This window comes from Phymastichus coffea, unplaced genomic scaffold (assembly GCF_024137745.1).
Source record: "Phymastichus coffea isolate CEN01 unplaced genomic scaffold, Cenicafe_Pcof_1.1 PCOF00105, whole genome shotgun sequence".
NCBI lineage: Eukaryota > Metazoa > Arthropoda > Insecta > Hymenoptera > Eulophidae > Phymastichus > Phymastichus coffea.
In genome coordinates, this window is record NW_026706916.1 from 208,085 (window position 1) to 223,242 (window position 15,158).

The following is a 15,158-nucleotide window of genomic DNA, read 5'->3' on the forward strand; positions in this document are numbered from 1 at the left end:
AGCTCCTGAAAGAAAATTAGTTGAATGGTGCGCAGATAGAGCGCGAAGAGACTGCAATTTTGACTTCGAGTTTTCTTGTCGTATACTGACCAACCTGACCTAAATGAACTTTGGTTAAACTAGGCTAATTTTTATGTTATTCGAAAACAAAAATGATTATTATTTTACTTATAATCAAATGCCTTTAAATTAGTTCAGAAAAAATTATTATTTTGAACAGTCATTTATTTGCGCATGCGGAAATGTATTCGCTTAATGCTGAAAAATCTCAAGTCCAACAAGTTTGAATTTAGATTAAATTTATTTAATCTTATTTTACTTATTGTAACATATACCGATTTTTTCCATTTGAGTTTTGTTACATTTTATTTTTCATCAGCATTTCAAATATACATTGATATAAATTACTTCAATCTATTCGCCCTATTTGTGCGCCATCTAATTTAATTTATTTTAATCCCGTGGATAGCATTAAATGATGAAGATGTTGGAACAAGCGCACGTAAGTATATTTAATTAAAAATTTGTGTTCGCAGGGCATTCGTTAATACGAAAGAGACAGAATATTTATTTGAGCATCGAAAATTTACAACGTGAAAAGAAATCGCGCGTAAAAATGAAAGTGTAATAGAAGTATTTCGCAGCTATTAGTATCTCATTCATCGTAATGTTCTTCTCTATTCGTCCTCTAACTCGTTCTTGCTCGCTCTTGCTCGCTCTTGCCCCTCAAACGTAGTTTATCCATCCAATACAATATTAGGCCCTCGTACGCGCGCATATGCGCATATGTGGCGAGGGCCTTACATACCCTTCTTTTCATAAATGGATGAGATTCCAAGCGCGGCCGCTACAATCGCTCCAACGAAAGTTGGCTCACGGTCGAGCATGCTTTCAATCTCTCTGTTCTTCCTGATCTCTGGTGTATCTCTGCATAGCGCCATGACTGCATCAGCATTAAGCATTACACGTTTGTGCACGGTTGATTCCGGTATTTAATTTTTGTAGTTTTTTACAGGTGATAGTTTATTAGTAATTATAGGCCATATTAAAAATGAAACAATCGGTAATTCCGATTTTTCCGCTGTGTGTTAATGTCGTGACGTCAGTTTTTATGTATTTTTTAACTGTGAGATTGATTCCGAGCTTAATGAAGACTTTTATTCAAGCTAACCTAAGTGGCATCGATATGAGTAAAAAAGAACGAATAAGAATGTAAGTAAAAGCTGTCATTATCAGCGTTGATTTTGATAGTGATTAGAACAGATATTTTATTGACAAATTGCATTCGAATCGTTGCTTTTACAGCGTTATTGTATTTTCAGACCAGAAGCTGTGGGTGTAGTTTGTGGATGTACTTTTTTAGTCACTATGTTTATATTCATTCCCTTTCCATTTAGTAAACATATTTTCTACAAGGAAAGCTTCCCACACAGTGAGGTAATTTAAAAAATTTTATTGCTAAAAATAAGCTACTTCACAAAATAGATTCTTTTTCAAAATTTTTGCAATCACCTTTATATTTTCATTTCATTTAGATTATCGGAAATGCTTTTTACTTAAATGAATGACAATCCTATATTTGTAAAATTTACAATAACAGATTCTTGTAAATTTAAAAACAAAAGATATTAACTGAAGTTAATTTAAGTTATGTTAAAATCAAAAAATATATATTTCCATTAGCTTTTTCTGATACTGGATGATATAATTTTAATATCAATATTGAACATGACCTAAAAACCTGAAAAGTATACTGCAATCATTAGATTTAAAATTGCCTAGTTTGTAGAGTTCCTGTCAGCTCTGTTGTCAATCTGCTGCATGGTGCTGTTGGGTTTCGCAGATGATGTGTTAGACCTACGATGGAGGCACAAAATCATGTTACCAACCATAGCTAGTTTACCTCTACTGATGGTTTACTATGTAAACTTTAATTCCACAACTATAATAGTGCCAAAGCCTTTTAGAACACTGTTAGGAGATTCTGTTGACCTATGGATATTTTATTACGTTTACATGGGAATGTTAGCTGTCTTCTGCACGAATGCCATAAACATATTAGCTGGAGTTAATGGTTTGGAAGTCGGTCAAAGTCTAATAATAGCCTGGAGTATCCTCATCTTTAACATTGTGGAATTGTCCGGCAAATTATGGAAAGCTCATCTGTTCTCCATGTATTTCATGATCCCCTACATAGCCACGTCGCTGGCATTGTTCAAGTATAACTGGTGAGTAAGAAATGAGTGAGATTGAGGGTTAATTTAATTGAAAACGCTTTTATTAAGTCAATAAAAGATCTCGTAAATACAAAAACAATGACACAGTCTTGTGAGAACACAGTCAACGTAAGCTTTCGTTGGTCTGTCGGAAAACAAAGGAAAACAAGAAAGAAGGATCATCATAAGCCGCCTAGAACGATACGTCGAACGTAATTTGGGGCGCGTGCACGTTATCACAGTATTATCAATGGGGTAATCGTACGGTAGTAAGGGGATAAGGGGGGAGAGAGTTATAGCACATACACACTGCACACTTGCACACCTCAGTAGTAATCGAGCTTGGCATAAAAGTTCTCCACGAGCCAGTCGTACTTCCAGGTTTTATTGGTAACAGTATCGGGTGCATAATACGACTCTCTCGATCTGTAGGCTCTAAGCAAACTAGTCTTCTCGTCGAACCACATACCACTGCCAATGAGATCCTCGATAAATGGCACATCGACACTGCGCTCGATCACCAGTTCACGAGTTCGATTCATCTCTCGCAGCGCCACCAGCACATTAGCCGGACCTTGGCAGAATTGACAGTACCAGCCGCCGTAGTGATTCAAGTCGCCGATAACCAAGCCCAGAGTATCCCTCGCTTGTATCTCGTTGGTCAGCTCCTTCTCGAGAATCAAAGAGTTGAAGCGATGTGCCTCGCGCATCAGGCCGACGGTGCAAGCGCCGATGGTGATGGTTGTTTTTTGCGGATGCTGCCAGAAGAAACCGAAGACCGACCAACGCAAGCGGAAGCCTATCGGCTGCGGCCAACCGTCGTACACCTTTAGGAACATTAATGCGCGAGCGTTCAGTATCTGCTCGGCGTCCGTCGTCACGTAGATGTCGTCGTCGCGGATGTTCTTCACCATTCTCTTCACGTACTCCCACACGTACTTGGAGATCACTCGTGGTGGTTTCTTCAGCTTGGCCGACATGTTCACGTACAGGATCTTGTCTTGCTGCTTGGCCAGGAAGCCCTTTGCTGCAACAACCACAGACGCGCTCTTATCCTCTCCACCGGCGATTGTTCACATCGCGCGCGCGCGAGGCGCCGTACTCACCCAGCTTATGGCGGAAGTTGTCCTCCGCGGAGCTCAGGTCGCAGATGACGAACAGATCGACAACCGGATACAACTCCTCGACGATCACCTCGGCTATGGCAGAATTGTGGTCGCTCACGTAAAAGGTGTGCACGATGCGTCTGGCGAGCTTACGCCTCGATAATTTCACGTTCTGCTTGGATGCCATGATAGCGCGCCACACGACTTCCGGCTGACCGCAGTCCGAGCCGTGCCAGCCTTGGTTGCAAGCGCAGCGCCGTTCTTCGACTTCGTTCGTCGCTGCGTTATCCAGATCGTCACGCTGCATTTGACGCTCGTCCACGCCGCTGCGCCAGCATTGGGTGCGATTGTACGCGTGGAAGAGCTTGAACGTGCGCACGTCTCTGAGGCTGGTCTCGCCGGTTATTATGTGCAGTTCGCGGCTCTTGTTCTCGTAGTATTGCTGAAAAAACAAGTGAAACCGTTGAAAGCTGCGATCGCCAAGCTTTCGGAGAAGCTCCTACCTGAGGCGCCTCCATGTCCACGAAGCTGACGCCGTCCCTTCCAACCGGAGCACTAAGATCGGTAACGTGCGGTGTCGAAGTAACATAAATCATAACAATGAGCACCTGCAGCACAAGGAGAGTGTAGAGCAGCGCGAGCTTCCAGTCGATTTTTGGCTGCATATTATTGTCCTTGTCGACGTTGTTACTCAACGTCGCTGCTGTGGTGGTGGTGTTACTGCTGCTTGGATTAGAGCTCGTGATATTTGGCGATGACGACGGTGACTGCTGAGCGTTGCTGCAATCGGGCGAGTCTTCATCGCAGCTCTCGCTGTAGTCGTTCCACTGGCGTGCGCCGATCAAAGCAACCCTTCGTCTCGTTGCCTGTTGTCGCTGACGTCGTGATGATGGTGTCGACGATGACGGCGCATTTAGTGATGGGCCGAGCCTCGACCGTCGTGCCGGACATCTGCAAAAGCATCAACGTTTCATTGCTCGACTTGGACGCGATACAGTACACGTGATCAGTGACACGCGCGACTATCGCGATACTTGATTATTAGAACGAGGTCTTTGTGATACGTGATTCGATAGACTGTGCACTGACTTGCTCTCGATGTATCTAATGGTAAATAGAATGATCGCGAAAAGACGCCTGAAATATTCTATACGTTTAAACTGCTGCATACGCGGTAGAGAGGAAGTTGCGAAATTTTTTTTTATGCCAGCGTTGCATGACTCTTCAAATGGAATGTGCGTGCCGAGAAATCATTGGAATCGGACGTCAAAAGGAAACCATTGAACACGAAATTTTCTGTGGCTTCTTTGATGCTGCCCATAATTACTACATACGTTTCAAAGCATGACTGCCTTTGAATGATGTTAACGCACGAGCATGCAGACATAATGTATGATAATTGATAATTCAGTCAATGAAAAAGAAAAAGGAAAAAACAGTTACGTGCCTTATCTGTCGCAAAAGGAAGAAACCGAGCACAGGCGTAATAATCGACCCCAAAGAGAGAAAAAAAGAAAAGAAAAACCGCGCGAAGAGTGCTTCAATCAAGAAAACAATGCAGGCGAGCTTCTTTTTTAAATCCAATTTAACAGCTGGTTGGCAGAAGCCGCGAGCGAGAACAAGCGGCTCAACCCCAATCCATGCTAAAGTATCACACGAAGGAGGAGCGACACTTGACCGCGCGACCGACGATAATAGTGCACAAGTCGTGTAGCCGCTCGTCTCCAAGTCGACTGTGCAGTTGCTAAGCCCACACACACGCGCGCGCGTACACACACATGCATACATTCACGCGCGAGACCAACCAATCAATGTGACGTCACCGCTCCATATATATTTCTCGCCGTGGCGAAGGAAAAGAAGGTGATACGGTGCACACGCGATGCGCAGTGAGGGGCAGGGGGGGGGGGGAAGCTTCTGTCATTAGGCTGTCGACACTTGTTGACTTTCTCTTTTTCGGAGCTTTTTGAGATTTTTGATGTATTTTCGAAAGCTTCTTGGCGATAGCGTGAAGTTCTTTTGAAAGAATATCGAAGCCGAAGTCTGTTCATTCGTTCGTCGATCATTGCCGACAAAGTTGGACTCTGATCTGACATCCGGCTAAACGTCAACCGACCAAAACTCATTTGCAATTCATTTCGCTTATGGAAAGTTGGTCGATTGACACAGCGATCGCGTAGCACCGCGTTCGATTGCAAATCATTAATGAAGCCCGCCCCCTCGGCGCAAGTAACAATCGGACGAATCGCGCCTGGAAACAAACGCCCGATGTAAGTAAAACAGAGTATAGATAGCACGAGAACGCACGGCTTATTTATAGATAGAGAGGTTTACGCCCTGAAGCTCTAGGCAGCTCCGGAAATGTATAATGCACGCGCGGCCGGGGCGATCTTTCCTCGGCTGAACTAGGCCTAGAAAATAAAATTGCAATCGACCTCGACCTCTGCGTATGAAAAGCAGGTCCGCTTGGAAAAAGCGAAAAAAAGAAGCAAAAGGAACGCTCTGTCGCGAGATGATGATGGTGTTGTCGCTATGCTGCGCGGAGAGCTGGTGTGTGTGCGCACCCGGCCCTCGTGCGAAGTCGGAAAATCGATGGGGCTCTTCACTTCACTTCGGCTCTCTCTCTCTCTCGCTCTCTCGCTCTGAAGTTACCGTGCGCGCGCGTTGCTGTGGCCATCTTCGCGTTTTCGACTCGACATTTTTTGCCCGTGGAAAATGGCTTTGCATCTGCCATACTTGAAGTTCGGTCGGCCGCTTCGCAGTCGCGCCTGCAATTCGAATGCTCGACTTGGACGGATGACGCTCGAGCCGCGCGCGACCGTAACTTCGCGAACCATTCCGCAAAGGGGCGAGCGGCCCCGCGCCGCCGAGCGACAACGGCAAAACGAAGTTAGACGGAACAGGACAATGCGCGCCAGAGCTGCAGGTCGTTGCACGCGGAAAGAGTCGCGGCGACGTCACGCGGAACACCTGAGAGAGGGAGAGAGAGTTTAAGCGTGGAGTGCCAAACAAAACGCCTCCGCAGCCTTCGCTGTCTTAGTGTTTTTCCCCCTTTTTTTCATTGTGAAAAGCGCAGAGTTGCCGTCGAGATAACAACAAAAAAAAAAAAAAAAAAATATACAAAGAAAAAAAAACTACTGCGTGCCTCCCTTTCATTTTCGTTCCGGTGAAGTAATTAGAGGATCTCGCGGTCGAGAGTTCCTTCACCCCGGGAGAGGCGAGATTGATTGGCAGCGCGGAGGATACTCGGAAAAACACGCGAGACGGAGAGCTTTGTTTTTGGGGGAGCTTTCTTCTGGCGACTCGGCCGATCAGTTTGGAATTGATCGTCGACAGAGGCGCACTGGGTCGGAGGTTGACTTACCGGGCGATGAGCCGCGAGCTGCCGTGATGTTGTTGACGACGAGGCGCGGCCTCGGCGAGACAGCGGCCGCGGTAGCCCGCGAGCAGCCTCCGCAGTCTGTCAATGCTGCAGCCTTGTGGATCTATCACCGCGATCTCTCCGCCTCCTCCCTCATTCCGGTCGCTGGCGGCTGGGGGGCCCACTCTTCTCGTTCGCTCGTCTATCGCGGCGGCCCGGTTCGCGCGAGGCTCGGGGGCCCGCGAAATAAAAGGGAATTGGGCTCTCCTTGATGGCGCGAAAACCACACCCGAGGCTCTCCGGCTGCGGCGCGAGTTAGCTCTCTGTCTCTCCGCCTCTCTTTCTCTGGCCGTGTGCACGAGCCTTCGGCAAAAGGCTCCCCTCGCGGTTGTTAACGGCGACGACGACGCCGCCACCGCCGCAGCCGCGCGCACGCGCTCTCGCGTAGCAGTGCGGCGGGGAAGCGGGCGCAGGTAGCCGCCTCCCGAATTTCGAACGAGCTTCTGCCCGCGGATGGATCTCGGGCTTTTCGGGGGCTTTTCTTGGATCGCAGCGCTCGAGCGTGCCTCGCTGGGCCCGCTCGTCCGTCTCGCGTTCGTCGGTTTCGCCGAAGCCGGCTGGTGTGTCGTTGGGATCAACTGCGACGAGTGATCCCCAAGGGGGCGAGCAACGCCGGACGGAGCGAGGGTTCGACAATCAGCCGGCCGACCATTGATTGAGCGTGGACAGCGAAAGCGCAAATTCGTACGTACGCCCGAGATCGAACGGCGGGCCGAGGACGCGCCTCGCGCGGAAAGTCACGCCGGGTATCTATCGACGATTCGGCACTATCTCGGAGCGAGAGGGTCCTTCCGCGCGCGACAAAAGCTTTTCCTCGGCGGCACAATGGGGCGCGTGCGCTGCTGCTCCAAGTTGCCCTTTTCACAGACGTGTACGCGAGAGAAGAGCGCGGCTCGCCGTCGAGAAAGGGTTGCTCCGCAAAGGGACACAGATAACGAGCACCTATTCAGCTGCAACTGACCTCTCCCAAACAAATTTATGCGCGAGCTTGTTCTCGTTTTCATCGTTTCTCCTTGTCGAAATCGCATCGCCAATGCAGAAATAAAAGGCTGAGCCGCGTTCGCGCTCGCGTTGGGATGGCAAGGATTACGCGACACTCTTTCTCTCTCTCAGCTTAATCGCGATACATACGTCATACTTAGCGGCGCTCGTGGAGGGCAATTGCGGCGTGACTCATCGCTGATTCATTTCCCCGCAGCCCCATGGATTTCTGGACGACCGCTCGCACCGACATCGAGGAAATAACGCATCGACACGCCGAACTGCCGCTGATTGAATTCGCTGGCACGCGCGCGCGTGCCGAGGCTCAAGTGGACTTTTTTTGACTTTTCGCTTCTGGCAGTCCCGCCTCGTCGCATGAAGCGCGGGCGGATCGTCTCGTCCGCGCGAGCGAGAGCGTATTTTGCCTTTTAAGAGGCTTAAAATAACCGGCAGCGCGGGCCGTAATCGCGCGCAACCTCCGAGCATCCATTCTCATTCGGATTACACGCATCTTTCGAGCGACAATTCCAGTGTGCGAGCTTTTACCGTACGCGGGCATAGATTTTGAAACCGTCTCGCGCGAGCGGAAAAGAAAAAAAAACAAAGACGAAGGGATCTCTGCCACGCGCGACGTGAATATCTTATTGATGCGATACGTGAAGGATCTCGCGCTAGGGGGATCTTCATAGGTTGAGCATTTTATTGTTCGGCGCAGCGCTACAAATTCTTTTTCTTCTCTCGCGAACTATGTCGCTCAAAGCGTTTTAACGAATATACAGACGCAGGACACGCGACTTCCTATCACTCTCGTTGTCGTCGTCTGCGGCGGGCGTTTGACGGCGATTGCTCCGAGCGACCTTTATTTTACGCGAGATTTACGATGTACCAGTGTTTGGTGGTCGATTGGCAGGCGTGTTTGTTTTGCAGATAACAGTTTGGTCGGCTATTCCTCAATTGTTGTTTATTTCCCTCGGCAAGTTAGACTTTGTTGTTTCATTTCAGTCCAGTGAAATTTGTTGTTTCGTATACCAATGTGTTTGATACGTCGCGTTGTTTCGTTACCACGCATTTCACCAACGCGCGTTATCGATGAAAATACCAGTAAAAATTTTACCAGTACGACGTTTCATTTCGCGTCGATCGAAAAATGACCAATGTATCTCTAACAGGCGCGCCTTATTACCGTGAAAATCATGAATTCAACCGACAGCAGGCGCATGCTACGAAAAATTGCCGCGTCGTTTGCAAAAGTGCACTTGCCGTTTAGTTCATCTTTGCAATTCTCGCGTAAATTAGCGCGGTTAATAGCGACACGAGTCGACTTTCGCGGCTAATTGACAAAATTATTGTGTCAGTCGACAAGTGACGCGGAATGCTTTGACGGCACGGTTTCCGCAAATCCCTACATCTTTTATTATTTTCTTTCTAGAGCGCGACGCGCAGAAATGAAATAAAAGTAAAGAGCACATGTGCCGCAACAGATCTGGTGGGCACCGCTGTCTCCCCTTCATCATATAGGCTATTTTAAAAAATTCTCTTGCGGATGCGTATGCCGGCTTTGCTTCGTCGATAAAAAAAATTTAAAAAAAACGAAACTAATAGCCAAAGGAAAGTCACCGGTGTTGGTTTTTCGAATCTGCCCTCGTCGTTACGTAGGTGTAACAACCTCAACTAATGCGTCTGCAATTGTATACTTTCAACAAAATATACTCACTTTCTTTTCATAACGTCGCATTGTCAATCAGCCACTTCATCCTCAACACACGTTTCTCTTCAAATTCACCCCTTCCAGTGTGTTCAGAGCAAAGCGTCAAACGACAATAAAAATCCTAAGAGCGCGCGTACAAAACATGTATGCCTGCACTACGAGCGTCAGCGCTGTACTGTCTGTTCTCCCGTTGCTTAGCCATCGGAGGAACGAACAGCTGCCCCTACTCTTTCTCTCTTTCTCTCTCTCTCTCTCTCTCTCTCTCTCTCTCTCTATCTCTATCTCATTCCTTTTCATCCCGCAAGGAAATCTCCGAATGAAACATCTGCTACTCCTGCGTAGGGGATATATATATAACAGGTGATGCGCTTTCGGTTTCGCTCTTTTTTTTTGCGCAAGACACTGCTTTATTTTATATGTACATCGATTCGGCTATATACGCGCGGGAATGAGTTTCTTTAGTCGACGTAGAAAAAGAAATTTATTAATTGTACTTGCGCGTCCCACTTGAGAAACTATCGTTCTCTCGGTAAAAAGAAATCACTCGAGTATTTGAAAGACACTCAGAGTATCTCGTTCAAGTATCGTACAATATAGGCACGCGTACGGGAATACTGTATCATGTTCACTAAAGGGGCTTACGCTATAGCCGTAGCCGACTTTATACAAGTGCAAAAGACGCGACAGATTTTTTTTTATTACAGGTATCCGTCAAAAGTGTTCGTCGGCGATACATTTTGCTATTTCTCGGGTATGACGTTTGCAGTGGTTGGTATAATCGGCCACTTCAGCAAAACGACATTGCTCTTCTTCATTCCCCAAATACTAAACTTCCTGTACAGCGTGCCGCAGCTGTTTCATTTGATGCCGTGTCCAAGGCATCGCCTGCCGTGGTAAAAAAATTGAATGTTCTAGCGATTGAGCGCTGAGTGACGATTTGAGGGATTTTCTTTTTGTTTCAGTTACGATGCGGAGGCGGATTTGATGATTCCCAGCGTGATGGTTTTTAAGATTAGCGATTTAAATGTTTTAGGTGAGATATACGTGAATGAAGTTTGACGATGGGATTGTACTTGATGCTCGGTTTTGTATTTTTGTGCAGCGAGGTTTATTATGAGAGTCTTTAAAACTTTCAAAGTTGTTAATTGGAGAGAAGACAAGGATGGTACAATTACTTGTAACAATTTAACGCTAATTAATTTCGTACTGATTGTGTTCGGTCCAATGAGAGAACCGACGCTTTCTACAGTTCTGTTAGCTATCCAGGTAACGATCACTCAAGATTCATTTATTTAGTTCATAAAAATAAAAAGTCGAGTTAATGAATAACAATCAAATCTAAAACTTGATACTTAAGGTTGCAGGTACCGTGTTAGCCTTTGTGATAAGATACCCGCTGGCATCCATATTTTATGATGTTTGAAGAGGCGCTACAAGATAATATCCACTCTTTTCTGGTCTCCAAGTGTGTAGGTATAGAAAGTGGTGGACAAATTCTTTTTCAACCAAGTTCCTTGACACTGTGCTGTGTGTGGAAACAACCTAAGTGTATAGTCGACTTTCAAATTCCAAAGAGTGTGAATAAGGTGATGAAATACTGAAGACAATTTTTTTCCTTTTTGTATATTAGACTAGGGCTAGAAATATATTTATATTTCTTACAAATGTTGAACTCATTTTTGCTTTTTTTCTAATACGATCTGTACAATGCACCGCAGCGGCGTGTTAATATAAATAAAAATAATGACCTTCTTTATTTTTGCAAAGTGAATACATATAATTCAGTTAAACATTTTTGTTGGTCTGATATTATTGAAAATTATCGACAGGAGAGAAAATACATACATCGCGAGTCTTGTAATTTTTTACGTATTGTAAATATGTAATTTTGATTGCTACGTCATTTTATGTAAAATAACAAATAAATATTGTGTAAAATTTCATTCTCGTACTTGCATTATCCTATAATTATATAACACGTTCTTCAAATTTACATTCGTCTGTATTATGACATTTCAGCCTTTGAACTATTAAGGCATATTGACACATTACCTGCGACAAAATAGTTGTTGATCGCAGTAGGTATTATTTACCGTATTAAATTATCTATGTTTCAATTATTATCTCGTGATGAAAAAGCACTTTATACACTTATTAAAGCTTTTAATAATTATTTTAATTTGTTAATAAGTCCAATTCCACACCTACCAATCTTTTGTAAATAATATTTCTTTCGTTATACCAAAATTTTACCAATACAACTAACTACAAATAAATTTTTATATGGTCTCAGTTTGATCGTTTATGAAAAAACAAAATCTAACTAAAATTCTAAACATGTTATATCTATGTAAACGTTATTAAAAATGGTATTGATGTTTCTACTACGCAAGTCACTGTAAACACATTTTTTCGATGAAATCGCTCACCCGATGCCCGTAATAAATGCATTGCTATTTATACATTACAGTTGCAAATTACGAATTTTAAACTACGTGATCAAGTAATCAGTCATTATTCATATTTCTTACAATAAAAAAAACATGAAGCTATGACTGCTTTTCTATCACATTTTGTAAATTTAACCAATCTGTAGTGTTGCAGTCGATTCTTTCAATTTTGATATTTCAAAAATTTTTTATAATAATTTATTATCCCTCTTGCATAGTCTTCATCAGATTACCTCCTAGTCTTTCTGTAACTACCAGTTGAGCTTTTGCTGCATCTCGCAGACTGAAAATATGTGTCAGCTCCATTAAAGTTCGGCCCAAAGCTAAAGCTTTGTCGAAGAGGCTTATTGCATCTTTCAAGTTTGCTCTAAAAAATTTTTAATTAAAATGTACAATCTTCTAATAATTAAATTGAAGTGGAATACTTAGCGATAAATTTTACCTTTGCACCTCGATAGTACCCAAAGTCTCGTAAGCAAACTCACATTTGTCATCAAGTTCTATTGCCTTACGAATATATTCCACTGCTTTCTCGATATCATTGTGCCATTGCAATTGTAACAATCCTCTGTATACTAAAATCGTAGCATTTTTAGGATCACGTTTTGAAGCTTTGACAAAATACGCATCAGCTTTAGCAAAATCTTGAGTATCTATCAGCATCTGTAAAACGATTAAGTGGATAAAATTGCTGTAGTTTGTAAAACACAACTGATGGAATTAACATAATTTATTTACCTGGGCATACAAAGTATAACATTCTGAACAGTCTGGAAATTTTTCAAAAGCTTTGTTAAAGTTGGTCATTGCCGTGTTCATAAGGTTCATATCTTTTTGAGCAACGGCGTAACGATAATCTGCATAACATTTCTGTACATAAGCAACACCGAAACCGGGATTCAGTTCAACAGCTTTTTTAAAGTCTGACTTGGCTTCATCTAATTTTTCCATAAGCAAATGCACCTAAAAGACAGTGTAAAATATTCATTCATAGTTCTTTATTCAGTCAGTTTCTTTGGCAAAACTTACCTGTCCACGATTGTGGTAAATATCACCACAGTCTGGGGCGAGCGATACGGCATTTTCGAAATCGTCGAAGCTTTGACTTGCATTTTCAAGCTGGATAAACATACTTGCACGCTTGATTAGCGCATTGACCTTCAATTCCTTACTAGCGATATCGCTATTTATAACGGCAGATAAATCGTTTGCAGCATTTTCATGTTGTCCAAGAAGAAGATAAAATGTTCCTCTCAACAGAACAACTTCAATCTTGTGCAGCGAATTGTCGTCTGGAGCAAGGCTATTTAGCTCCTCTGTGCAAAACGGTATTACATTATCGTAGTCTTGCTGTTTCAAGGCTAACAGTGCTTGCTTAAACGACCTAAGGAAATAATCAATAAAATTACCAATAATTTTTGAAGATTTTAAAATTCAATAATGTTTTCAATAATTAACTTACGAGTCGTTTTGTTCTTCAACTCTTTGCATTTTTGCCAGAAGAGGATCATTATGGAAGGCCAAGAAATAGGTGGAAATGAAATATTTGCTAGGCATTATTGCTTTCTTTGATGCCATGTGCTCTTGTGCATGTTGTTTACCTAAACAACGAAAATAACGATTTTTAGCAAATGAATTTTTGAATTATGGAAATTTATTATTAAATACATTTTAATTATTTACCAAGCTGTTTCAATACTTTATCTGCTATGTAAAGTGTGTTTTGATTTGAGAAGCTTTCAAGAATACATGCAGCAGTAATGTCTTCCAGTGCAGTCTCTAACTCATTACAAGATTCCATAGCTCGGGCTCTACGAATCATTGCTTTCACATATATTGGTTTTAGTTCCAGTGCTTTTGTACAGTCAGCCCTGACTGCATTGAATTTTTTCTGCAATAAGTTCAGTTCTTAAAATCTGCTTGATACAAGGTAAAAATAACAATAAGTAAAGTACAGTACCAATTTTTCATAGGCAGCTGCTCTATTTTGGTAGTAAGTTGCAAGTTCTTCTGTATTCTCCTTTGGACATGATTCAATTGCTAAGTTGTATTGAGCAATTGCTTCATCATATTTACCCTGATTAAAAAATCCATTGCCTTCAGTTTTGTATTTTTTTGCTTTATCAAGAGGAGTCTAGAAAGAAAGGATATAGTTTTCATTAAAAAATACAGGAAGAAATCAAACACAAAACTGTTATATAACAAAAGAAATAATGGTTAATTGTCCAGTAATGAATTTTTCCATTGGAAATTTTTTATCTATATATAATATTGCTATTAATGAGTATAATAAATAACATGTTGTATATATTTTTATAATATTATGGTTATCAGTTATCACAGGAAAATATTAAATGATTTTTAGATCACAATTCTATATAGAAAAATTGTAAGTTGCTAGTTTTGAATACATATAATATTAGAACACTTGTAACATACAATTTATAAAATGCAATGAAATATATAATGAAACATTGCCTGAAATTCTACTTATATTTTGTACAATATTCTAACAATTAAATAAAATATTGATTTTTTTAGCTTATAAATATATTGTCACTACAAGTATAATGTATAAGCAATCAATATGAATTGAATAACATTGCACAAACAACGTTTTCATTTCGATTAAATAAACTAAGTAAATCATTAAAACTTTTGAACCTGTGAAAAATGCATGAAATAAGAAAAATACCTCGTTAAAGAGAGTGAACAAACAAAAAATCCTAACCTCAATGGTAGTCGCATTTCCCGTCTTAGCTGGAAAATCTCCATCAATGGAAATCTGTTTTTCATCGTTTCCTTTAGCAGACTTTCTACCCTTGCCAGGTTTTTCCTCGGGTTTGTTGATACTATTTTTGTAATACATGTAACCAAGGCCGAGGGCAACCGGCGCCCCGACAACGAGGGCCAATTGCCATTTAGGTAACGAACTCGAAGCACCACTAGTTGATGCCATAATTTCCTTGTGTTAGTTTAGTTACACTTGGTTTAATTTTATGTTATGCTCTGATGATGAGCTTTCTTACTTATTAAAAAAACGACGACGACTATGAGGAGACACACGAGGTGTGCCTCTTACTCTACACGAATTATACTCGGGAGTCACAGATAATTCTGTCTCGCTTGTACCCACGTGCGCGAAGGAAAGGGAAGTTCGACTACAGCGAAGAGTTACAAATATTTTTGTTTTTCTTTAGAACTTTTAACAAAATAGGTATTAAAATGGGACTGATGAATCAAACAGTCGAATCCTAAATATTGTAAATATTAATA

The 15,158-nt window shown here is 42.5% G+C and overlaps 3 protein-coding genes across 5 annotated transcripts; 1 reads left to right on the forward strand and 2 right to left on the reverse strand.

Annotated features, from left to right (window-relative positions):
• Positions 1 to 972: 972 nt before the first annotated feature.
• LOC131670249 (UDP-N-acetylglucosamine--dolichyl-phosphate N-acetylglucosaminephosphotransferase-like) lies at positions 973 to 10,926 on the forward strand. Of its 3 annotated transcripts, XM_058945693.1 has the most exons (8): positions 986 to 1,063; positions 1,167 to 1,212; positions 1,323 to 1,437; positions 1,783 to 2,228; positions 10,137 to 10,325; positions 10,395 to 10,465; positions 10,535 to 10,698; positions 10,790 to 10,926. In XM_058945693.1, the coding sequence occupies exons 2-8, from the start codon at positions 1,187 to 1,189 to the stop codon at positions 10,853 to 10,855; spliced, it is 1,077 nt and encodes a 358-aa protein (XP_058801676.1). In that variant the 5' UTR covers positions 986 to 1,063; positions 1,167 to 1,186; the 3' UTR covers positions 10,856 to 10,926. The 3 variants fall into 3 exon arrangements, with proteins under 3 accessions (XP_058801675.1, XP_058801676.1, XP_058801677.1); XM_058945692.1 differs by having other exon boundaries at positions 973 to 1,212; XM_058945694.1 differs by lacking the exon at positions 986 to 1,063 and having other exon boundaries at positions 1,164 to 1,212; positions 1,328 to 1,437.
• LOC131670247 (beta-1,4-mannosyl-glycoprotein 4-beta-N-acetylglucosaminyltransferase-like) lies at positions 2,266 to 7,455 on the reverse strand. Its single transcript, XM_058945690.1, has 4 exons — positions 6,687 to 7,455; positions 3,826 to 4,273; positions 3,323 to 3,764; positions 2,266 to 3,243 (listed from the first exon to the last, which is right to left on the reverse strand). Exons 2-4 carry the CDS (start codon positions 3,985 to 3,987, stop codon positions 2,543 to 2,545), a joined length of 1,305 nt encoding a protein of 434 aa, XP_058801673.1. The 5' UTR covers positions 3,988 to 4,273; positions 6,687 to 7,455; the 3' UTR covers positions 2,266 to 2,542.
• A 1,143-nt stretch (positions 10,927 to 12,069) lies between the features above and the next one.
• On the reverse strand, positions 12,070 to 14,982 carry LOC131670248 (mitochondrial import receptor subunit TOM70-like). Its single transcript, XM_058945691.1, has 8 exons — positions 14,614 to 14,982; positions 13,843 to 14,016; positions 13,566 to 13,773; positions 13,345 to 13,483; positions 12,912 to 13,266; positions 12,621 to 12,845; positions 12,325 to 12,545; positions 12,070 to 12,249 (listed from the first exon to the last, which is right to left on the reverse strand). The coding sequence occupies exons 1-8, from the start codon at positions 14,839 to 14,841 to the stop codon at positions 12,084 to 12,086; spliced, it is 1,716 nt and encodes a 571-aa protein (XP_058801674.1). The 5' UTR covers positions 14,842 to 14,982; the 3' UTR covers positions 12,070 to 12,083.
• Positions 14,983 to 15,158: the final 176 nt, after the last annotated feature.